This window comes from Mustela lutreola, chromosome 7, assembly GCF_030435805.1.
Source record: "Mustela lutreola isolate mMusLut2 chromosome 7, mMusLut2.pri, whole genome shotgun sequence".
In the NCBI taxonomy this organism is placed as follows: Eukaryota; Metazoa; Chordata; class Mammalia; order Carnivora; family Mustelidae; genus Mustela; species Mustela lutreola.
Window position 1 is genome coordinate 44,362,109 of NC_081296.1, and position 25,384 is coordinate 44,387,492.

Below are 25,384 nucleotides of genomic sequence, written 5' to 3' on the forward strand. Positions count from 1 at the left end.
ATCTTTCTTTAAATGGCAACAGGGCTATATCCACTCAGGTTTCTATCACTCAAAACCAAACCCCTATCCAACCTCCATATTCCATTCACACCTTCCCTGGAAGTATCATTATGAGGGATCACACCAGATTATCTGCAGCATTAATCTTGAGTCCTGAAAGGGAAAAACTAGAACAGAATGCAGGCTAAAATTACAGTTTATCAGAGTAACTTATAACTTAAGGGGTTTCAAATCTACCAATATACCAGAATATACCAGAAGTCAATCTGAGCATAATACAGAACTCTCAGGATCACTTTAAAGTTCCTGATTCTGGCATGCAATTTCTGCAAGTTCTAGACTATTTTCTAGTCAAACTAAAATTGGGAAGAGTATGGATGTGCCAAAAATTGCTGGTTACAAAAACGTAAAAGCACAAACAAGTCCTAAATGTCATAAAAATTTCCTTTTTCCCTCACAGTAAAAAAGAACCAGATCCCATAAAATAACTCTATGAACTACACGAACACACAAAAGTAGGGCTGTTTTCTGATAATGGCAATGCAATACTCTATACCTAAGCATTACTTATGTCTTATAGAATAAAAACCTTCCTACACAACTTGACACCATTCTCACTCAGAAACTCAAGATTAATTATTACTCAAACCATCAAAGAACTATTGGCTAATGTACTTTTTCGGGGCTGTATTCTACAACACAAGTTTTTACTCCCCTTTCTAGCAGTTCTATATAAACACTTAACTCATATTCCATATATTAAAAATTTTATGGCTTACACAAAAACAGTAATAAAATTCATTTAAATTCTGCGTAACTGTCGAGAAAATAATTTTTACTGGGGTCAGTCTCCTTTTTGACAGAATTATTTTAACATTAATAAACAATGTTCTAGTTGAATATGATTAACAATTTTCTACTAGTATAATTCAACTTGGTCTTAACTGTTATTTTTTCTATAATTCTAACAATTAATTTTATAATATGGTAATACTCCAGTATAAAATGATTACAATGACTAGAAATAGTAATTAAGAGAATATATAATCATGTTCCACTATCATCAACAAGCATGCCATCATGTCTAGCTCAATTTACAATCAAAGTGGCACTCCACCTAGAACCTAAAGATTATCAATCTGCCACAGGAAATGGTATTGAGAACTTAATTGGTTAAGTGATTCTCCCTCTGATAAAACTGAATAAAAGTGCCATTCCAAGTTTAGAGGCAAGAGAAGAAAGAACCAAGCTTTCAGAAGCTTTCAGAAAAGTACTGTCTTAATCACACTTTTGAGCCCTGTCTTGATAAGAAAACTCTATTATGCTGGTCATATTCTTTGTTAAATTCCCCTGGCTTAAACAAGTGAACAAATAAACATATATCTACAATGGGAAATTATTTATTTTCTCCTTCTGCCCTAAAATATGTATATTAGTTCTCTGTACTTTTTTACATTTTTGAGTGGACATTTTAATAAGAGTCATTGGTCACTGCTTTAATATTCTAACAACGTCAAATCCAACTACTCTAACAAAAATCTAATAATCCACAAAGGTACCAAAATATTGTGCTAGACAGCCATGAAAGATTTAAGTATTAACTAACTGCTATATCACCCAAGTACAGTGGCTGTAGACAGTGCTCTTCTCTCTCATGACTATAAACGTGAGTTGCTGGAAGATGAATGTGGTCAGAAGCTGAACCCCCTGTTGGCACACAGGCTAGAGACTAAAATTATTCTCTGCCTATATATTTTGTAGCACTGTATGGATGACACTGTAGTTGCCTGGATGTGAAAACCCCTGTTTGAGACTAAAATTTATTAAGCATATTAGGACATTTGAAGAAAAGTACTGTAACCTCTTCTAGTTCTCTAATTCTGTGTTTAAGGTGTGTGTGGGGGGATAAACAAACGGATGAACAGGTTACTTGGCTCCACTAAAAACTATGATTTCCAATTTCAAAAGACCTCCAATGTATCAGCTAATCTTAGTCTATTTCTTTCCTCACATCTGGTATTTTAACCTTTTACGTCCCTTCTCAAGTCCTTAATCACATCTCATCCTGATTCTATAATTCTCACTCACCGCTCACCAAATCTTTCATCTCTAACTCCTTACAGAGGAACAAGTACCTTATAAAGCAGTTCACAAGGTCTTCCATTAAAAACAGTTATGTTATAAAAATCAGTTCCACTAAAAGTAAATGCTTACTTGAAATTGCTGGTTTTGAACTTGATATCTCTCCAACAAAGATTGGCTCATCATCATCATCATCTTCAACCTCTTTTACTTTCTTCTGCCATGGTTCTAACTCTTCTTCTTCACATTCCATAAAGAGTTCTGCCATTTTTGAATTGTCTAATTTTCAAAAGGAGAGAATTAAACCTTATTTTCAAAAGGAAAAGTAAATACATTTTTTTAAATTCACAAATATTCACATATTTAAGATCCACTCTAATAGCCCTAGTGGCAACTCATGACTTGATAGTTCATGGAAGCAACAGTGAGAAACTCAGAGCTCACTCTCTAAGATAAAAACTAACAAATTTAGATAAATAGGTAACAGGTGACAGTAGTTATTTACATGAAACCGTGGAAACCAGTTCCAGTCTTATGCCTGGAGTATAAGTTTATCTACAAAAGAGACTGCACCTAACCATTATCTGGGGAGTAAACATATTAACAAAGGGGAGATAAACTAAGAATAAGAGGCAACTCATAGGAGATATACTAGAAAAACTGAACCAAATTCAGGAAGTCCAGTCAAAAAACAGGGATGAGGTGCTAAAGTAAAATAAGGGAAACAAAGTGAGACTTATTCCATTCAGGGCAAATTAGACATTTCTTATCTAAAGAAACAGATCAAAGAATGTGGAGTAAATATGAACTTACACCACCTTAGAAGTTCTGACCAAGCACAGAGCTCCTAAGATGAATTTTAAATATTAAATGCTACTCTTAAATGTTAATATTTAAATACTAAATATTAGTGGACAATCAATAAGTACCAGAAACTTGAGGAAAACTTATCTTTTAGACCAAATCAATAAAAATCATAAAGAATCCTAAGGAAAAGAGATAATGCAGACAGCAAGAAAAATATCAAGAAAAATATAGTTAGCATCTTTAGAGATATTAGATAAGAATGTTATAAAAATATTCAGAAAACAAAAAGTTTTAAAAATATGATAGCCAAAAATTTTTAATTCAATTGCTTTTAAAAACTCAAAATATCCCCACAGGTGGAACTAAGAGAAAAATACACACACACACACACACACACACAAACTAGATAAAGAAGAGGATACAAGGTTGTCAGAGAAAATCAATTTCAAAATACAGCATTCACCTAATAAAATTTACAGAAAGAGAACAGAGAGAAAGCAGAGAGTAGGTTATCTGAGAAGTAATACAGACATATTTCCTAGATTGGAAAACATATGTATCTAGATTGTAAGGCCCCACTAGGTACACAACACAATGATCAAGAAAAGAGTTACATCAAGACACATCGTCATGAAATTCCAGAACAAAAGATAAAAAGATAAGATCTATGGGGTGTGGTGGGGCACAGGGGTTGAGGTGAGGTGGGAAGAACTGTTCATATAAGAAAGGTCAGTAAGAATAAGAACCATAGAATAATAATTTAGTAGAAGACAGTAAATAATACTTCAATAACTTCTTACCAAAATTAGTTTTTAATTTAGAGTTCTTTACGCAGTCAAACTTTTCATCAAGTGTGAGAATAAAGAACAGCAACATCACACAAGATTTACTTCCCTGTAAAACCCTTCTCAGAAAGTTACTAAAGAATCCATAAAAAAGATAAGACTTAACCAAGAAAGAAGACACAGCATGTAGAAAATATGATATTCAATACAATACAAAGTCCCAGGACAAAGCCCACCCGGAAGACAACCAGTCCAGACTAAACTGGATCAGTACTTCAAAAGGAAATATCTCTGGGATACCAAAGAAAAGATTATTAAAATGTAAACTTTTAGGTTACCTGACAAGTTTTATTGTGTAGAAAATTGAATTGAGAGGCTAATGAAGGGTGTGGGAAGATCTGCCTATGGATTTTAATATAACTTAGCAAATGAAAAAAAGTGAAAAGCATTAACAGCTGCACAAGAAAGAAAGAAAGAAAGAAAGAAAGAAAAGGGAGAGAGGTAGGAAAGAGGAAAGAAAGGGAGGGAGGGGGAGAGAGAGGAAGGGTAGGTGGGTGAGTGGGAGCGAACAGTAAATGTATGTATTATGTATAACAGAATATTAAAAAGCATATTACAATGCTCATCAGTGAACAGCATTTATTGTAGTCATCATAATGAAACATCAACTATGGATTAACAAAATATTAAGACAATTATTGGGAGATACCTGGAAGGAAGGGATAGCTCTAAGCAAGCAAAAATTCTCATGATTATTAGAAAGCGGTTAAAATTGATTATGCAACAGACAGCACAACCAATATGCATATATGCACATAATCACTCTTCAAGAAACTATCATTAAGCCATTTAAAGCCTTTTCAGATGGTCTTGACTATGTGCATATACTGCTTTTAAGCTGAGATGGAGAAAAAAGAAAAGGTGGACAGGAGGGGGAAGAGAAAGAGTACTGAGGACCTAAACTAAAGTAGTCACAGTAGAGATGGATATAAGTGGATATAACTTAATATACAGAATGAGATGAGGGAGGTCTACCAACCCCCCTCCCAAAAAAACTCTATTATAGAGTACTGGCTTGACAATATCTTTCATTTATCATTTAAACATAGTTATTTCTAAGGGTAATTTTTTATTAGAGTAATGCCACTTCTACTTTTGACTCAAAATTAGGACAATGTTCTACCACCTCTTAAAAGATAAGAAAAAATACTGTAACTAAAACACTTTGGGGATGGCATACAAAGGAAATACCAAATCAAATTAAGAACAATTCTTTCATAAATTTTTAAATTTTTTCCTTTCTATAAAAGTATGTCACAAATTATTTCCTGTCTTAATTTAAATGTTAACAGCCAACCCCCCAAAACAAAAAAGGCCTCTCCATTTTCCCAAATGTCATGAATATCATGAACTGATCCCTTTCTTTTCTAAACTATACTGTTTTATTATATAGAATTCTGCAAGTCAAATGATTAAAAATATTATATGTCCCAAGACCAAACTGAGCTCTTTGAGTGTATTTCCTTCTACACACTAGATAGCCAATAGGCACATAGTATATAATTTATGGACTAGGAAACTAAGTGGTCAGACAATGCTTAATTTTTAAAAATTAGGGAAACTTACTGTATATGGATAATAAAAGTTTCTGATCAGTTGGTGTTATGGGATGAACTATGTTTTTCCAAGATTCCTATGTTAAAGTCCTCACCATCAGTACCTCAGAATATTACTATATTTGGAGACAGGGTCTTTAAAGAGGTAGTGAGGTTAAAATGAAGTTATTGGGGTGGGTGCTAATTCAATATGACTGGTGTCCTTAAAACATGAGACCTGAACATGGATACACACTTGGAGATAAAACCATCTAAAGACAAGGAAGGAGCCCTGGTACATATCCTTCCCTCATGGCCCTCAAAAGAAATCAACCCCACCAATACTTTGATCTCATACTTCTAGTCCCCAGAACTGTGAGAAATTCTGAAATGAATTTCTGTTGTTTAAGCCATCCAGTGTATGGTTCTAGGTTACAGAAGCCCTAGCAAATAATACAGAATACAAAGGTCTTCCTCATTCTTCTTAACAGGGCATTGCCACTGTCAATACACTCAGGATAGATTGTCGAGAAAAAAAAAAAACTTAAGGACACAAAAGAACTTTATGTTTTTTAGAAATAATTATTTTTTGTCTATGCATAAAAGAAACAGAGGTAATTATGTACACTGAACTAATAGTTATCACTGGGCATAAGAAGAAAAAACATTTCATTTCTACTTTACTCACTTCTTAATTTACATTATCTGTTATGTGAGCATTTGTTACTCTAACAACTTTTAAGTTTTTTTGACTTTAAAAAAATGTGCCTACTTCTCCTCCTTTCTACTGAAGCAAATTTATTAATACAAAAGCCACATATACTAGTATCGGTTGTGGCAGCAACACTTACTTTTTGGCTGAAAAGGGTTGTCGCCCATCAAGTTGCAGAGTTGACGCTCTGTAAATTGTCACCTAAGTACTGACACATGATATCAGTCAATTTTATGAGTCATTTTAAGTAATGCCAAATATTGAAATATGAGACTTGGGGTTCAGAAATTCTTGGATCTAATTTTGATCTCGAAACTCACCATGTGACTCCAGACAAGAGAGTAATTTATATCTCAGTTTTCCTTCCTATAAAATAAAGATACCTAGTATTAGAGTGGATCTCATTAAATTAAATGTACACATACTTAATCTTTTTTCCTACGAAAAGCTCAATTTTTAAGTTTGATATGTCTGACATATACTTGCAACTCACTTTATATATAATTGGTTCATTCTTGAATGAATGCAAATTCAGTAAATAAAATGGTAATTCTATTAAGCACTTACTCCTTGGAAGAAGTCTGATTTATTAACCTACAAATAATTTTTTAAAGTGTCCTTTTATAAAAATGAGTAATCACTTTATGATGTATTGTTTTAGCAAGTCTGAATTTTCAAATACTAAGAATACTAATCTTTAACTATAACCTATTCAGATTTCAGACATAAATGTAATTATTTCCACAAAAAAAAACTTTAAATAAATTTTAGTTTATATGTTTCTGATTTTTTATCAAAGACCTTAAAAGGGAAAGAAAATTAATTGGAAAGGGAGAGCAAATTAATTGGACATATTTCATCATAGATTAATTCATTCAAAAGTAACTACTCATTGGCATGCCTGGGCTAGCTCAGTCAAAAGAGCATACGACTCTTGTTCTCAGCGTAGTTCGACGCCCAGGCTGGTGTAGAGATTACTAAAAAAATAAATAAATAAACAAACAAACAAAAAAAAAAACAGTAAGAACTCATTGCCTTCTAAATGCAAGATAATGTGCTAAGTTCTAGGGAAAAAACAGAAATGAGTAAGTCATGGTCCTTGCCTTCAGAAATTTATAATCTAATATACCTATATTTCTTTGGGATTGAAAAGATATTGCTATTAGAATAAAAATTATCAAAAAGAAATTTTAATTCATTTATTTAAAACAAGAATTATTCTGGATCCCCAAACACCAACAGCATAAATTTTATAAAAATTACAAATTTTAAAATAACTTTTAGTTATAAAGCAAAAAAAGATAAAAACTAGACACCAGATACCTAAAATACTAAAATGCACACTAATTCAATCTTTATATTTCTCCTTATCCTCAGGCTGACACAAGCAAATTTTCCTGCTTTCTAGTTTCCAACTTATTTGGACTTCATTAATCCACAGGGAAAAATAACTCATTTTAATTTCAGAAGTTACTGTTATAAATGTTCTAAATAGTATCACAGGAGTCTCTAACGGATTTTTTTTTTTAAGATTTATTGATTTATTTGAGAGAGAGAGAACACGGAGCAGAGGGAGGTGCAGAGGGAGAATGACAGAGAATCCTCAAGCAGACTCTGCTGAGCACAGAGCCCCAAACGGGGCTCAATACCATGACCCTAAGATCATGACCTGAAACAAAATCAAAAGTTGGACACTTAAACAACTGAGCCACCCGTGGGCCAAGACTCTAATATATTTTGTGTTTAAATGAATTCACCAAGTTCTGAAGTCTATTTAAATCTCATTAACTCAATTATTTGAAAAGTTGTAGCATACCTCTAAACTATTATCAATATTATGAATATGTCAAGGAGATAAATACATGACAATTTTTGCTCATGTTAAGGACCTAATTGTCAGCTAGAGTATTTTTCAAGAGCCACAATTATACAGCTTATGAGACTCAAATATAATATTTTTTATTTCAGTAGTTATGCTGGGTTCTAATAATGGTTATATTGAATATTATATAGTTGACATATATGCATTTTTTGCTAGGTGATCATATAAATATCTCTTGCCAAAACTGAAATTAGTATTCAATTTACAAATATTCAATTAATGACTGCCTTGTCAATACGAACAGACATCTACTGCCTGCTATGATAGAGATGACTTTAAGATAACCTACTTCAAAAGCTCAAGGAAACCTCAGAAACCTCAACTGATGTAGTCTCAAACACACTATAAAGTTGGAAATCCTCAGATGTAATTAGAACCATAATTTCAGCCTAAAGCTGTATTACATAATATAGTAGCCATTAGCCACATGTGACTATTTAAGTTTAAACTAATTAAAATTAAGTAAAATTTAAAATTCAGTTCCTCAGTTTTACTAGCCATATTTCAAATGCTAAAAGCCACATGTGGCTGGTAGCTACTCTACTGGACAATAAAGCTACAGAACACTTCCAATGGACAACACGGGACTAAAGAATCATTGCCATATCTTGTTCTGAATAATAAACACTTTCATGAATTCCTTTGGCATCTTAGCCATTGAAGCATGTCAAAATTACCACCATAAACACCTCTCAGGTCACCACTTCAGAATTTTGGTGGTAAGGAATGGAATTCTAAGAAGGATTAAATCAGCTACCACGGAAGTAGAATATCCAGCAAAGGTGGGGATCTCAAAGTTCCAAAATGTCTCTAATAGTCGCTACGGCTCAGACTGAGCCCCAAAATAGCCAGAAAAAGAGAACACTCAATTTCAGCTACTGACTTGTTTTATGACCATGTTTAATACACTTGTTTCTATGAAGAAAAAATAAATTCCAATTAACTGACTTATCAAATACTTTTTAGAAAATCATTCATTTACTGTTGGAGACTGCTCACATAAATATTTTTAATTACTATCTTACTATATTATTTTAGCTTTTATACATCTAAAATTAAACAATACCTTAAATAATTTTTTCTACAGATATTTAAAAAAATCAATGGAAATGTAGGTCTAAATTTTTAATTGTTAGAAAAATTTACTTTTATCCATTCAGAGGTATTACCTGATACCATATCACTGTGTTAAATAAAGGTAATGCATTTTCTCTGGTACCTAAGCACAAAATATGGCAGGTGTGTTATGTACTGGATATAGTTCTATTTACTTTCTGATAAAAGATTAAGCAATTCTACAAACCACAACTGTAGAGTCTGCACATGAAGAAAGACCATTAGGCCAGAAGCCAGAAGAACCACATCATAGCCTCAGCATTGCTACAACTTTCAATCAAATCACCTTACAATTCTGGGTCTCGGCTCTAATAATCTCTACAGCCTAATTTAGCTCTATACTGTATACTGTGTACTTTAAACATTTATTAACAATAAACAGTAAAACATGGTGAAGAATGAATGCCACATTCAAATTCTGACTCAACCATTTATGATGACCTTGGGAAAGTTAATCTCTGTGCCTTGCTTCACTATACATATGTAACTTATTTCAGAAAGTTATAGTGAAAATTAAATTAGATAACACACATAAAGCATAGAACTCAGTGCCTGGCACACAGAAATCATCCAATAAATCTTAACAATTTTTAATTCTGTGCTTAATACCATTTTCAAGAACCCTAAGAACAGATCACAATTTTGTTAGTATACTAGAATTTAAAAGCTATCAGCTGAGCATTCAGAAATTTTTTTTTTTTTAAGATCTTCAATGCAATAGTATTTCACATGATGACATGTTAGTTTTGTAAGTATACCTTCTAGAATGTAGAGGTCAAAATCTATCCTACCATATTTTCATCTTTTTAAGGAAGAAGCATTTGAAAACTAGTGAAAACACATAAAAAATTTTATACCTTCATATAAATGTAACACACAGACCTAAAATGTATCAATACTGTTAAATTACATATTACTGGTCTCATGGAATAAAACAAATACCTAATTCAAAGATACCAGCAGATAAAAATTAACATTTGGATAAAGTACCTTATACCATTTCCATAGAAAAAAAAAAAAACTTTCATTTTACATCCATCACTGTATTTTAATTTTTAAAAAAATCCTTTTTAAAAATGAGTAAGCAGCAAGTAAAATGAAAAAGTGAGGAATATGGTGAATGGTTGAATTGAAATGATGAATGGTCCATCTCCCCAGACCCAAAAGTTATTCAATGAAATAATCTGAAAAACCACATTATAAAGCTAATCTTTGTTTTTTTCTCATTATAAAGATAATGTTTTAATTGGGGGCCTGCATTCCTAACCAAGAAATTGGCAACATCAAAAACCAGATTAACATAAAAGGAAAAATACAAAACCAAAATTAATATAATCATTTTAAATACTGAAATTATTCAAAATAAGGAAAGCATATACAAATAATGTTCAACTAACTCTTAAATTATGTCTAAGACTAACAACCTAGCTGTAAGAAACACTAAACCTTTAATAATTTTACTTATATACTTAGAAGAATTTTTCAGCAGAATGATTTTGATGACATAGGATCACCAGAACACTGTCATTTTTTCCTCTCACGCAATTCACAAGAAACCGGGTATTCAAATCATTCCACTAACTTTAAAACTTAGGTTTACAGTCTATTTCATTTTATAAACAATTCTTCAGTCTTTGTGACTAATGGCATACCGAAATGGAGGTCTATTCCAAATGGACAGAGCTTTAAGGATTCAAAGTGAGTTCTTAACTGTGAATAACAATTTAGTATTTCCAACCCTGGTTCTGTGATCTCTCAAAAATTTCCAGCTATCTCAAGCTGATACTAGAAAATTCATTTTAATGTTAATTATCTTAAAAACATACATAGTCTTTTGAGGACAGAGAGCCATTTTAAAAATTCCACTTCTATATCACCTGAATATCCATCACCTATTGATCCCATCATGGAAATTAACTGTAACAGGGTTAGGAAAACAGAGAAGGATGATGTGTACCTTGGCATATAAATCACACAAATACAAACCTTATAGCATAAGGAATAAACCCTATATAATTAAAAAAGACCAGAACTATTTCATAAAATTCAGATGTTTAAATATGAAATTTTATAAAGAAATTAACTTATTAATTTATAAACATTAAGCAGATGAAACCCAATTTCAAATAAATACAAATACAAATTAAAGTACTTCCCCCTTTTACGCCTCTTATTTTTTAAAACACTTTATTGTTAGAAAACTCAGTACCTATACTTCTTTAGAATCAGTCCAGTTAATCGGTTACTGTTAAAAACCAGACTTATTCTTGAAAAGGGCACATTTCAACCACACAAAATGTACAGTTAGAAACATCTGATCACTAGCCCCTAAACACTACAGACAAAATACTGGGGGAATTATAGAAACTTTAGAAGATAACTCACCAAATCTTAACCAATTTCTGAAAGATTCTAATTTTTATTTTAAGCAGAATACTACATTCTGAAAATGGTCATTCCAAGAGTAGGAGGAAAGGTCCCCCCAAAGAGGAGAATATACTGGATATACAGTATTATTTTTTAAATAAACCAAACATCTCAAAAGTCATTTTAAAAAAAAGATCATACATGTAGCAATGTTAACAGTGAACAGGCAAAGAAAGAAAGAAAGAAGGGAATGGGTTGGAACTCAGCCTTGATTGGAATTAATGGGGAAAAGGACAGAAAGGAAAAGCAGCATTCCATGCAGAAATAACAGCATGTATGTACAAAAGATCTAAGGCACAGCAAATATAAGAAACTGGAGGAAAAAATAAAAACCCTAGTGTGAGTGGAAAAGAAAAGGGTATCCCCTAGGAGATAAGACAGAAGTCAAACAACACAGCACCCTAGAGATCATATTGGGAATTTTTTCCTTAACCCAAAAGCAATGGGAAGCCAAGGAGGGGATTTTCAGCAAGAACTGATACAATCAGATTTGTGATATAATGTCAAAATAACAGAATTTGAGACTAAAAGACACAGTGGTTTTATTCTATTGTCCTAATCAATCCCCACTTGGCATACTATATATGGCTACGTCCCCTTCAACTATAAGTAACAGAAAACCCAATTCAAAGTGGCTTAAGCAAAAGAGAATTCCTCAGCTCATTTACAGAACTAAATACAGGTACAATTTAAACAATGATATGTAAATCTAGATTTTGTATCTCCATTCCTGGATTTTTCTTTCTCTATGTTGTTTCTACTCTCAGAAGAGACTTCCCACTGTGAATGACTATACCAGCTCCAACTTAACACCTTCCAAGTTTCAAGTCTAGGGCAGTAATAGTGGACTAGCTCTGATTGGAGTTAATTGGTTTGGCTTAAGTCCTATGTCCTTCCCAAATCCAATTATTGCTAAGGACTTGTAATAAATAGGTTTAGTCCTACAGCCCAAGCTCGCCCTGGTACCAGAGATAGAAGAAAGGCAACCAACCGAAAACAATAACAAAAAAAATTCCAGTAAGATAAAGATTTTCCCAAAGGATAATCAAGATATCTGTTAGGAAAGTAGGAAGGAAGATGCTGGATAAACAAAAACACATGTTCATTATAATGAATTAGAATTAGAACTCTGTCTCAGTCAAAAGACTAAAGATATTTAACCTAGGAAACATGAGATTGTGGGTTAGAGGTGTTAGAAGTAAAAATAATTTACATATTATTTTTAAGTTTGTGATGAGAAAGAAGGAAAGAGGATAACTTATTCTTTGTGATTCAAGTGATAACAATATTAGTAATATTTACTTGCTTTGAGTAAACTAGAGAATTTCATTCCTAGTGCTGAGCTTCAACACTACTTAATTCATTATATACTATTATGTTATCATATTACAAATTATGCTATTTATAATAACAACTTCATTACCATTAAATGCATACATTACTTTGTCTGATCCTCAAAAATTCTATGATGTAGACACTCTTATCATCCTCACTTTAAAGCTGTAGAAACTGAATTACAGAGGTTAAGTACCTTGCACAAAGTAACACAACTAAGAATAGAGCATGGATTCAAATCTAGGCACTTAAAAGGCCAGAGATTTCAGCCACATACCACTTGCCTCTATCAGGAACAAGACCAAAATTACAGGGAAGCAGATTTCATCTCAACCTAAGAACAAAACAATTAACAGTTTAAGTATCAGGAAATGAGATGAACTCAAGATCTGATATATCACCAAAGAAAAATATAAAATATTTAAGCATTATATAATTGAAATGGTCACTTTCAACATCTCCAAGGGCTCTTCCAACCCTAATATTATAAACATAACCACCTGTTACAGGGATATAAATTTTTACCTACACAGAAACAAAGGGAATTTATTATTTCAGTTTAAAACAAACAAACAAATAAACAAACAACTGTTCTGAGAATGTTGAACTATGAAATGCCATTTCGGTATTATGAATAAAGTCTTTTGGTAATCAACCTACCATACCCAGATATTTTCTAGAAACTTTCAAGTTTAATGTAATGAATGAAGCAACAGGGCGGAAGTTCAACACTTAGGATAAAATTCTTGAGTTTACTCAAAGCAAGTAAATTCCTAAAGAAAGAATAATAACTGAAAAAAAAAAATAGTGGATATTTTTAAACAATATAAATTGCATTTTAACAAACCTGTTTGATGTCAACTCCCAATGATATCAAGTTCTACTTCACAGACACTGATTCAGAGCAAAATCTGAAATCTCAAATCATGATAAATCCATTTTTGAAATTTTAACATTTCTGATAAAGTTTTTTTAATGTAAAAGCACTAAGTAGAAGGCCTGTGCTTCAGTAGACTGCTTACATCTACAATCAATCTAAACCAGCAGAGTTTAAAAGCTTCTATGTAAAAGGAACCCTTCTTCATAAGGATATGGGGACTCTCTCTTTGCACCACCTCCATTTCATCCAAGTAAAACCTCTGCTGACCCTGATGCAGGCTGCAGTCCCTTTGCTCTAGTTATCACTATGCATTCTGTCACTCAAAACTAAGTTGAGCACAGCAGTGCAGCTACTACATTTTCTACTGCACAGTATTCTACTGAAGGTATCCAACGGAAGATCCCCATAACCCTCCCCCTGCCAAATCAAATTACCCTTTCTTCATCTACATTTTCCTTGTTTTAGCCCAATTTCTTCAAACATCCTCCTCGAAATCTGTTTATATGACAATAGACTGGTTCTCTACCCACCTCCTCCTATTTAACTCTATACAGATTCTCCATGTTCTCTTGCTCCTTTAAATGGTATAAAATCAGGTTTTTCATAGAGTTTAGTCCTTAGCCCTGCACAAATTGTTCCCTAAATGACAGATCTAATGCACTCCACAGTCTTAGCTATCAGTTCTCAACAGCAGCCTATAAAATCATCAAATATTAATCTCCAACCCTGACTCCTCAACTAAATTCCAGCCTGTCATCTCTTAACTACTGAAAAGTGCTATCTGGATATTTAAACTCACGTCAAATTCAGTATTTCCAGAACTGAACATAACTTCTCCACAAAAATTAGCCCTACAGCATTATTCATAACAGCCAAGAAGTGAAAACAAGCCAAATGTTCATCAACTGATAGATGAATAAACAAAATGACATATTCATACAATGGAATATTATTCAACAGTAAAAACTGAAGTACTGATTCACGCTAAATTGATGAATCTTGAGAACATTATGCTAAGTGAAAGAAGTCAGTCACATATTGTATGGCTCTATTAATATCAAGTGTCGAGAATAGGCAAATAATCCACAGAGACAGAAAGTACATTTGTGGTTGCCAAGACTTGTGGGGTGGGGAAAATGGGGAGAGATTACTTAATGGGTAATGGGTTTCCCTTTGAGAAGCTGAAACTACTATTCTGAGATTAGTGTTGATGCTTGTTTAACACCGTGAGTGTACTAAATGCCACTGAATTGTACTTTTTAAAATAATTTAAATGGTGAACTTAATGTTACATTAACCTTACTTCAGTTATAAAAATTAGTCTGTCTCTATGGATTATTTGATACTACAGGGCTTCAGTTAATCATTTTTTATTACAGAGGAGCTCTGAAGGTAAAGTTGGGAAGGGAAGAAAAATAGTAACAAAAAATTTTTTGGAACAGAAACTTCAAGGAGTAACTTTCAAAGTACTACCCACATTCATTACAGATGGAGTGGAAACAGCTGAAAATAGAGAAGCAGGCAGGTTTAATATATGTGTTGGAAAGAGGTGGAACTCTGTATATTTAATGGTCCAAATTAACCATTAACCTTCAATATACTATCAGAATCCATAAAAACAATTCTAGTTTTTTATTTTCTTTCTTGAGTAGTTCTAGTTGTAAAGATTGACGTTTTACGGCTTTTATTGTTTCCTGGAAATCTTCAAACAACATCTTATTACTTTTAAATAGAATAAAACTCATTGTATTTTACAATTACTATGTAAGCCTACAGAATCCTTTTATAAATCTGAGATACATTATGTGATTTTAGTTGATTTTATTTTTCCTACCACTTGAAATATTTTGCTAATTCCATCATCCTAGGTATTACCTCACCATTGCTAAAAAAATATTCCCAACTACGCTTACAAGAAAAACAAAATAATAAGAAATTTAAGAATGATTTAATTGCCTAGGATAATGCAACAATGAAATAAATCATCACTATGCTTTATCTTTCACTTTTCTTGTCTTTATTTTCTTATTGCTTTGCACAAAATACTGAATCAACTTTCAAAAAGATATATAAGACTGAAGACATCATCTCTGCAGTCTGCACCGAGAAGAAAAAACTTTACTTCTACCCTTTTATGTTGCAGTTCCTGGGGAGCTGTGGATTAAACTAACAAAAAAACAGAGTAATAGGAGGGAAAGCACATAATTTTTATTAGTATTTATATACACGGGAATTCACAAAAATGAAGTAAAGCTCAAAGTGGTCAGACTCAAGGTCTTCTATACCATTTTAACAAAGAAAAGGGAATTAGAGCTTTGAAAGACAATAAATCATGGAGAAGTTACTACAATATACATGGGAGAACTAATGGAAGATAAGGGTTATTATTCTCATTAAGTCTGCTTATGCAAATTAATCTTGCTATTAACTCTCCATCTCAAGTAGTAAGAGTCACTCTTCCTTTCCATGGACAAGGGGGGAAATATCTTCAAAAGGGATATTGGGCACCTGGCTGGCTCAGTTGGTTGAGCAACTGCCTTCGGCTCAGGTCATGATCCCAGACTTCCCAGATGGAGTCCCGCATCAGGCTCCCAACTCCTTGGGGAGTCTGCTTCTCCCTCTGACCTTCTCCTCTCTCATGCTCTCACTCCTTCTCCCTCAAATAAATAAATAAAATCTTTAAAAAAAAAAGGGGGGGGATATTTATGACTGGCTTTTAGGTGGATAACAAGAGAACAGAAAACAGCTTTTGTTTCTATTAATTCTAAATTGCCATCTACTCAAAATAATCCTTAGGTCAAAGTGACATATGTTAGCACAGCATATGCTGATCTTCATTTGTCTTTAGTTTTTACTGAATCCAGTTAAGAATTCAGAACTTTCATTTTCTGCTCATTTTGGAACAAAAGAAAACTGGCAGAGGTCACATTTCACCATTAATAGATAAACCTAAAAATGAACCCAAAGACAGATAGCAAGCACCTTAGACTTAATATTAGACAAAATCTGGGAAATCTCCTACTGAATCTTCAGAGGAGAGTAACTTGGTACAGTTCCTAAGTGGACAAGTGTTGAATGCAGGTATATACAATGGTGACTAGAAGGAAACAGATGATGTGGGAAATTTTCTAATTCACTGGATTGGTTATGCTAACTGGCATCTACAAATCTAGAACTGAAAATATCTTACAATTATGAAGCAAAGAAGATTGCCAGCTTCCCTTCAACAAAATTAAGAACGCTCAAACTTTCGAAAAATTAAGTACTGCATTTAATGACACACGTGCAAAAAAGCCCTGGAATGATAAGCTAGAATTTATCATTAGTATTTTAAATATCAAATCAATATTTATAAGATGGAAACATCCCAGGTTCACATGACAGCTGGTAAGTAGTTAGTCACATTCAATGTTGCCCATTTCAAGTATATATACACCTTCAAAACCCAGAAAATAGATATAAAAATCTGGACAACATGGGACAGTGAAACATCCTAAGCTTGAAAGATGTAAATCTACACAGAGTTTCAGAAAAGGAGAAAGAGTAGAACCAAGATTAATACAAAAATTACAAGAATAGGGGCGCCTGGGTGGCTCAGTGGGTTAAAGCCTCTGCCTTTGGCTCAGGTCATGATCCCAGAGTCCTGGGATCGAGCCCCACATCAGGCTCTCTGCTCAGCAGGGAGCCTGCTTCCCCCTCTCTCTCTCTGCCTGCCTCTCTGCCTACTTGTGATCTCTGCCTGTCAAATAAATAAATAAAATCTTTTAAAAAAAAAAATTACAAGAATGGACAAACGAATTTAAAATTTCTGTCAGGAATACAACTTGTGACAAACTTTTTGTAAGTGTAGAACTGGCTTAATATGACCCAACAAGAAATTTTCTTGATCTGGCAATATCAGGAAAAACAGGGTTGAACTTCTATGGATTTTCACAAATGAGAAGCAAGAAAAGTCAATTGCACATAATCTGGATTTCATACATATTTGATGAAGAAATAAATACTTTTCCTAAGAAAAACCAGTTTTTCTTCTCAGCTCAATGCATTCCCAAGCATAAATGAATTCAAAAACCCTTTCAGGGGTGCCTGGGTGGCTCAGCCTGCAGAGCAACCAGCTCTTGATTTTGGCTCTGGTCATAAGATCAGGTTGCTGGGACCAAGCCCTGCACTTAGCAGGGAGTCTGCTTGAGGATTCTTTCTCTCCCTCTCCCCCAATTTGCACACTTTCTAAAAATAAATAAATCTTAGAAAAACAAAAACAAAAACCAACCTTGCATAAATTAACATGGAGAGCCCTATTATGAAAAAACTACAGGAGAGGTAGATACACTCATTAAGAGGGTCAGAACCTATACCGAAAGGAATGACACAGGAAAAGCTTCAATTACCAAGAAGACTCTTCCTCATGCAACTAGGAAAAGAACTTGTGGAAACCAGGGAAAGAATTTTGTCTAACCCTTCAACCACAATGTTTTTTTGCACATTTTTTATCCTGAAAGTGGGAAGAATAAAGGAAGATGTTCTTTGTGTGCATATAAAAACTAGAGAAGTATGCATATTCACTGTAGGGATGGTATGCAATTAGATGCAGGATATGTATTTGTTTTTCATGTCTCAAGATATATACAAAGGGATAATGTTTAAATTCTAATTAAAAGCTCTAATGAGTTGTTTTACATAATCCCTTATTTTTCTGTAAATTATATAATGAAATTTATATAAAATAATTTAAAGTGTAAAAAAAAAATAGTTCCTTTAAATCTAGATGGTGAATAGCAGTAAGCTATTTTTCCTGTTATGAGTTGAGTCCTTAAAAGAAAATTACTTTGTAGAAACGAATAAAAATTCCATATACACATTTGATACAAATTATCAAGTAAATCATTATTTTTATCTTTAAAATAATCTGACTGAGAAATCAGATTTTTTGAGTTCTCTGAAGCAGGATTATATATTTAATTAGTAAACAGGTCATAAATAACTATATCTCACCTTTCAAAAGTTACTTTTGAAGTGTAACAAAACATGTTGTCAATAATCTCCAATTTCCTGTCACCTAAAACTATAGTTTACTTTCTATTTACCAGAATTGCTTCTCCATTCAGATACAACCCCTGCTGAATTTGTACAGGGGGAAAAAAAAATCTTGGTATGATTCTAAGTGTTCTCTTGAATAAATAAAGCAAGTGTGGAAGGAGGAGTATACAAAAATTATATGTTCTTGTCCTTTGCCTTCTTGTCTCCTACTAAAAACGCCAATTCAGAGCAGTAAAACACTGGACTAAAGAAGCAGAACTGGACTAGATAGTCTTAACTGGTACAAATGGTTGAAATGGGAATGCTGAGATTTGTAGTTCTCCAACATTTAACTAAGAACTTTCCTAATCACAGCTCACTACTGCTACAAGGGCCCTGAACAAACTTGGAAAGCAGGTGAAGTTTGTGACATCTCTGATGTCTGGCTCCAATGGCAATGGATAGCAGCAATTCAAAGTTCCCTAAACTAGTAAGTTGGTCCTAGATTTCTAGAGGATTGCTCCCAATGATTTCATTATCAGATTACTGCAGGTAAATTCATGCCAATACTAATGCCAAAATATCACTCCCTACATTACTTGCTAATTGCAAAAGAAAAAGCTTAGCGTGGAAAGATAGTCTGTCACCGTTTTATTGGAGAGATCAAATTTAGGAATACTAATAGGGTAACATATAACCCTCCTTTATGTGCCTTCTGATGTTGAATAATGTGAAGTACACTGCATGACTTGAGTGTTTTTGCCAAAAATAGTAAGCCTGATCTACACAAGCCTTCAGATTTACAAGTTTACAGAAAATACAGGGGTAGAGGGTATAATTTAAACCTAATGAAGAGGAAACTATCAGTAAAATACAGAATGGGGGTTATTTTACAAGACTACTGGTAGCCTGGTCTCTTCAAAAGGTCAATGTCATCCCCCCCACAAAAAAAAAGAGAGAGAGAACTACACTAAATTAAAAGAAACTAACAGAAACAAACGTACATGATTGGATACTGGTTCCAAAATAAATGACTAAGAAGGACATTTTCGGGACAAAGGGGAAAATGTGAATACATACTACATATCTATATTAGATTGTAGAGATTATACTTCAGTACAATTACAGTATTGTGCTTATACAGAAAATTGGTCTTATTCTTATGACATCCATATAGACACATCAACAGGACTTAGGTGTGAACTGTCATGATAACTGCAATGTGCTCTGAAAATGTTCACCAAAAAACATGTAAGATAAGCAGATAAAGGAAATGTGGCAAGATGGCAACACTTTTAAAACTAGGTGGTACATATGAATGTGCAAATGGGCTATTCTTCAATTTTTCAGTATGTTTGGGGGAAAAAATTAACCTGAAAACTTCAGTAATAAAAGTTGAAAAGCTAAAAGCAAACTCTTAAAAACAGAAATGTAAAAGGAGCAGTTGAATATTTCTTAAATTTTGTAGGTGAGCCTCCCTGCTTCTCCTCAGTCAGCTTATTCCCACAAAAGAAATATAATACACTGAACTGAGCACTGAACGAGAAATCAGGAGACCTAAGGTTCTAGAAATGGTTCTATCCCTTCCTAGACATGACCTCATTAAAGACGTCTCCCTGAGGCTCTCTTTCCTCATCTTCGAAACCGTTCCATAAACACAGAACAGTCCAAAAGGGGTCTAAGAGGTACAAATCAAGCGTATCGATGGCAGATACAAATGCAAGATACAATTATAACGGTATTGGTACTGATGTTTTAAGCATTAACAGCACACAGCCCTAACAATTCTCCAAGCAAACCTGTGCCTTCCGTGGCACAGCAAGTTTCCGCTTAGCCTGAGTTGTCACTAATCCCCCCAAGGCAGGACTTATCACAAATGCTATGAGGTGGCTTTTGTCCTTTAAAACTCTCCTCCTAGGTTTCAATTTTATATCTAATGGCACTAAAAGACGTCAAATTCTTGAGACCCAGTCCAAATCTGAAAACAACGACGTTTACGTCCACAGAATTTTCAAAAACAAATCTCTGCAAACAAAGAGAACCCCTTGGACCAAGGTCTTCCCGTGCTTGCACAAGAAGCGGGTTCCCTTTGAGGTCTCTCTTCTCTAGCAAGATTTCTCCTTAAAAGCCTTCAAACTTGAGCTAAGTTGGGAGGAACTCCCTCCATCTGTAGAGCAGGATAAAACCTCAGAGTGAGCTCATTCTTTCCGTCTCATTAAGTGAAACCTGAAAACTCGGTCAGTAAATTGTGTATCCAACTCCACGTTTCTCCTCAGGGCCCTTCTGTAGACAATAACGGGCAGAGCAGGGAAGTCCCTTTGACAAGAACGAGGGTGTGAGCGTGGGAGGACTGGTCACCTGGGCGGGAGGTGGAGGGTAGAGGGGACAGGGGCCCTCGGGCCCCGGGTGCCTGGAAGTTCGGACCCCCCTCCGGTCTCCGTCTATCATGAAGAGACTCCGGGGAGCGTTGTTGTTGGGGAAGCATGGGTCCTCGCCAAACAAAATGTACAGCGGACCAAGGGGAGCAGTAGAGAGAAAAGCCAAACCCAGGCTGGGGGCAAACAGGCGCACAGGCCCCGGGAGCCGAGGTGGAGGAGACGGAGGAGGTGCAGGAGGCGGAGGAGGCGAAGGAGGCGGAGGAGGAGACGGAGGAAGAGGTGGCGGAGGCCTGCGCGGCTCCGGCCTGCCGCACCAAGCCGTCCGCCGCGTTGCGCCGGGATCCCTCCCCCGCCGGGGCCGGCGCAAGATGGCCGTCCGGCCGCCGCCGCGCAGCCGGTCCCCTCCCCCGCGCCCTGGGCGCTCTCGGCAAACCGCGCCGGCCTCGACACCCCCGGCCCAGCGCCCCCGGAGTGAGGCGGCGCAGGCCGCGCGGGAGGGCCTCTGCCTGCTGCAGCGCGGGGCGGGCGGGGGCGGGGGGCGCTTACCGTGAGCGGAGCGGATCGGCCTGACTGGGGCCCTGAGGAGGAGGAGAAAGAGGAGGAGGAAAAGGAGGAGCACGAAAAACTACACAGCGGCGACGGCGGCGGCTCCCATTGCGGAGCAGCAGCTGAGCGGTGGGAAGGGGGGGGGTTCTCGTGGAGCCGGCGCGCTGCCTCATGGGTAGGCTCCGGGTCAGCCTCCGTGCGTCCGGGTTCCCTTTCTTCTCGCCGACGCGGGAGGCGGGCGCGGGCATGTGCGTCGCGCCGCAGGCCCTCGAAGGCCGCGGCGCCCCGCCACGCGCCTGCCGCGGGCGAGGGCCAGGGCTGGGCTTGGCGAGACTGTGGGTGGCCACCGGCTTGTTCCTTGCGGGCCGGCGGGAGGCAGCGATCCCGAGGTCGGGGCTGCACCGTAGGTGTAGGCATGGGAACGTGAGTTCCGGGTCCTCCCTGTGTGTAACAGCTAGTATTCGCAGGCTTGGACAGTGAGAGGGGCTAGGAAGAGAGGCGCCATTACAAAGAAATACTGTGCAGGAGGGGCGAAGACCTACGCCAGAGGAGAAGTAAAGTCGGGCTCTTTTAATAATTGGCTAATTTTCCCATATTTGTTTCAAACATACGGTTTCACTTGTGCCTTTAATTCTTAACTCTGCCATTTGGATCCCTGTAATCATTTTTTTAAAAAGATTACAATAGGGTGCCTGGGTGGCTCAGTGGGTTAAGCCTCTGCCTTCGGCTCAGGTCATGATCCCAGGGTCCTGGGATCGAGTCCCGCATTGGGCTTTCTGCTCAGCAGGGAGCCTGCTTCCTCCTCTCTCTCTCTGCCTGCCTTTCTGCCTGCTTGTGATCTCTGTCTGTCAAATAAATAAATAAAATCTTAAAAAAAGAAAAAGATTACAATAAGTGCATTTACAAGAACACTTAGCAAGATACTGCCTGCATAAATACTTGCTACATCTTATATGTTGAACCATAAGGAAACTTTCCTCTCCCAGTTATCTTCACAAGATCACTCTTGCTTCCTTAGATTTTAACACACACTCATCACTGCACAAACCCATCACTGAATTGTACTATTTCTTCCTGTTTGATTTAGTTTCTTCTTTCTCATCTAGACGTTCCCCCCAGCTTTTCTATGGGGTTTAGCATTACAGTCACTTCCTTATTGATTACTATCCCCCAGATCAATCTCACCAAAAGACCACTTAAATTATTCCTAGACCGGGAAAGGCTACAGGTAACCATGACCTACAGCCCCCCAAACTGTGCCCGAGTTAATCTATCCAGCTTTCTCTTTCTTGCCCTGAAAGTAAGTTTTACAGGAAGAGAGAATAATCAAAATACCAAACTGGAAATCTAGAAGTTCAAAAATCTTGCCATATCCTTAAGTCATTGTAGCTCAAATATAGTTCTAATGGTTTGCAAAGCATGTTATGGTAATGAAAATGAATTGAAGATTTCACTCTGTGTTCTGTAGTTTGGTCCCAGGTGTAGAAACAGAAACTTAATGTTGTTAGACCCTAGAGCTAATTTAAATTGAGGGGATGATTCATGTCAACCAAACCTACTAGAGACTGATGTACAAGCCCAAATCTAAATTTATTCCTTTTTTTTTTTTTCTTTCATGACAAGCATATCTGTCCTGAAGACCAGAAAATTCTGGGTGACACATTTTCACTCAAAGGAAACGTTTACATGAGAGGCCAAATTATAAAAGATTTCCAATGAGTATAAAATCAATATGCATGAAGTAATTTAGATGATTTTTTTTATGACTCCATCCTTAAAACTTCTTCCTTGGCTGGTAGAATATGACTCTCTTGGTTCTCTTACTGTTCACACTTTCCTATCATTTTTTAAGACTTTGTTTCTCTGACTTAACAATTTCCTGCCCCTTAACATTCTGTACCTACTTTTTAAGTATCCTCACAGTACTTATTCTCCTTAAGTGAGGTCATGCTCCACACTCTTCCCTGACTGTAATGTATAGAGGTGATTGCCCAGCTTCCATTTTCACCTCTCCATTACGCTCACCTATATAATTTGGGTGGAATAACCACTACCCACCGCTAGTTCCAAGAGTGGTCCAGCCAGCCTAAAATTATTAGAAACACCCTTACCTCCCTTTGAACCAGTTTTTGTTTCAGAAACCAATCAGAGTGAAGCTCATGACTGTGGGAAAGAGATTTTTCTTTCTCTGGATGGTAGGGCCTTGACATTAGAATGTGAATACTGGAAGAGCTACAACTTTTTTGTCTACTACCATGAGCCAACTGATGATAGAGCTAACAGGTGGAGGAGGAAGGACTGGGTGAATCAATCTTAGAGAAAGAAACACAATCTCAGACCATCATAAACCTCCAAATCAAACCCTATCTGAACCCTCTGCTACCTCTAGACTTCTCTGTTATATGAGCAAATAAATTCCCCTTTTCTTTTTAAGCTGAAGGGGTCCAGAATAAGCCTCTGTGACATAAAAATTATTTTTAGCTGAAAGCATTTGAGTTTCTGAAATCTCTTATCTGCCTGAAAGCAGAGCTTCCCAAAAGAACTCAATTGTCATAAATCTCCTCCCAGGCAGCAACCAGAGAAGATTGGCTCTTATCACCAGAGACACTGAGAATTGTCACCACACCTAAAGAGTCATTGTCCCAAAACTATCATATCTCCCATCTATTTTCCTTAGGGCCCATTTATCTTTCCTAAATGTCATTTGTTTTCCCATAAGTGCACACTCTCCCCCACTAAGTCATTTGTTTTCACTTAAGTGCCCTCTCCCCTCCTGTCCACCTATTAAAATTGTATATAAGCCCCAATTTCTAACCACTCCTTTGAGTCACATATCTTGGTAAACTCCCTCACACAGTGTGTGATTAAAATCTGTCTTTACTCTTGCTAACCTGTCCTTTCATCAGGTTTAATTCACAAGCCCCCAAAAAGTAAATCTAAGAGGGTAGAGAAAAGTTCTTTTTTCTGACAAAACCAATTTGAATTGAGTTTTCTGTTATTTACAAGTGAAAGCATCCTAACTGTGGTGGAGACAATGATAAGTACTCACCATATTACTTTCCTCTTGCATACTCAGGAAACCCACATTTCCTAGTTCCTTTACTTCTGTATCAGGCCATGTGACTGTATTGGCCAGTGCAACATAGGTGGTGATTTCCCAATCTAAGCCTGACCATTAAAACCTCCAGTGATTTATAGGTCCTTTCTGTTTTTCACATTTCAGTGATCGCATACAGAAAATTCTGAGGAGCTAGGGGATGGCAGTAACATTGGATGGAAGAACCACAGGTCTTAAATAATTGCACAAAAGCACATCTATTACACAGATCCTCCCTGTACTGATTAGAGCAACAAGTAAACCTTTACTGGGTTCTGACTGAGTTTTGAGGGTTGTTTGCTACTAAATTCACTAACCCTGATTAATAACAGAAATAGTGGCCTACTGTAACAAAAAATCTAAAATATGCAGTATTAGTTGAGCATAGCAGTTAGGTGGGAATTAAGGAACCATGTAGAAGGATAACCAAAAATTCATATTAGCTTGTGGGTATACTGTTGTCTACAATACCTTAAAAGGCAGATCAGTACAAGTATATACTTTCTAGCTCTAAGGGAAGAGTTAGAAAACAGTACTAGATGTTGGTGATTTTTTTATGTGCGATTTGTAAAATATTACAAGAAAAAGATTAGCATGGAAGAGGATTTACCAGTTTACAAAAAAAAAAGGGGGGGGGGACAGAATTCAGCATTTGGGCCACCTTACAGAGTTTGAGAACACAATGCTTCCAGATTCCACAGAGAGAGAGCTATATTTTAAAAGGCT

At 35.9% G+C, this 25,384-nt stretch overlaps 1 protein-coding gene across 12 annotated transcripts in view; it reads right to left on the reverse strand.

Annotated features, from left to right (window-relative positions):
- The window catches only part of ZNF280D (zinc finger protein 280D), a 136,776-nt gene extending 115,034 nt beyond the window's left edge, over window positions 1-21,742 (reverse strand). For 5 of the 12 annotated variants that reach the window (XM_059180581.1, XM_059180593.1, XM_059180591.1 and 2 more), the window contains exons 1-3: window positions 21,562-21,742; window positions 6,302-6,347; window positions 2,215-2,361 (exon numbers count right to left, since the gene is read on the reverse strand). In XM_059180581.1, the coding sequence (XP_059036564.1) occupies window positions 2,215-2,350 (136 nt within the window). In that variant the 5' untranslated portion in view covers window positions 2,351-2,361; window positions 6,302-6,347; window positions 21,562-21,742. Of the gene's footprint in view, window positions 1-2,214; window positions 2,362-6,120; window positions 6,190-6,301; window positions 6,348-13,018; window positions 13,076-21,561 lie in introns of all 12 variants that reach the window. The other 7 variants (XM_059180584.1, XM_059180582.1, XM_059180586.1 and 4 more) reach the window with 7 other exon arrangements.
- Between the last annotated feature and the right edge of the window lie 3,642 nt (window positions 21,743-25,384).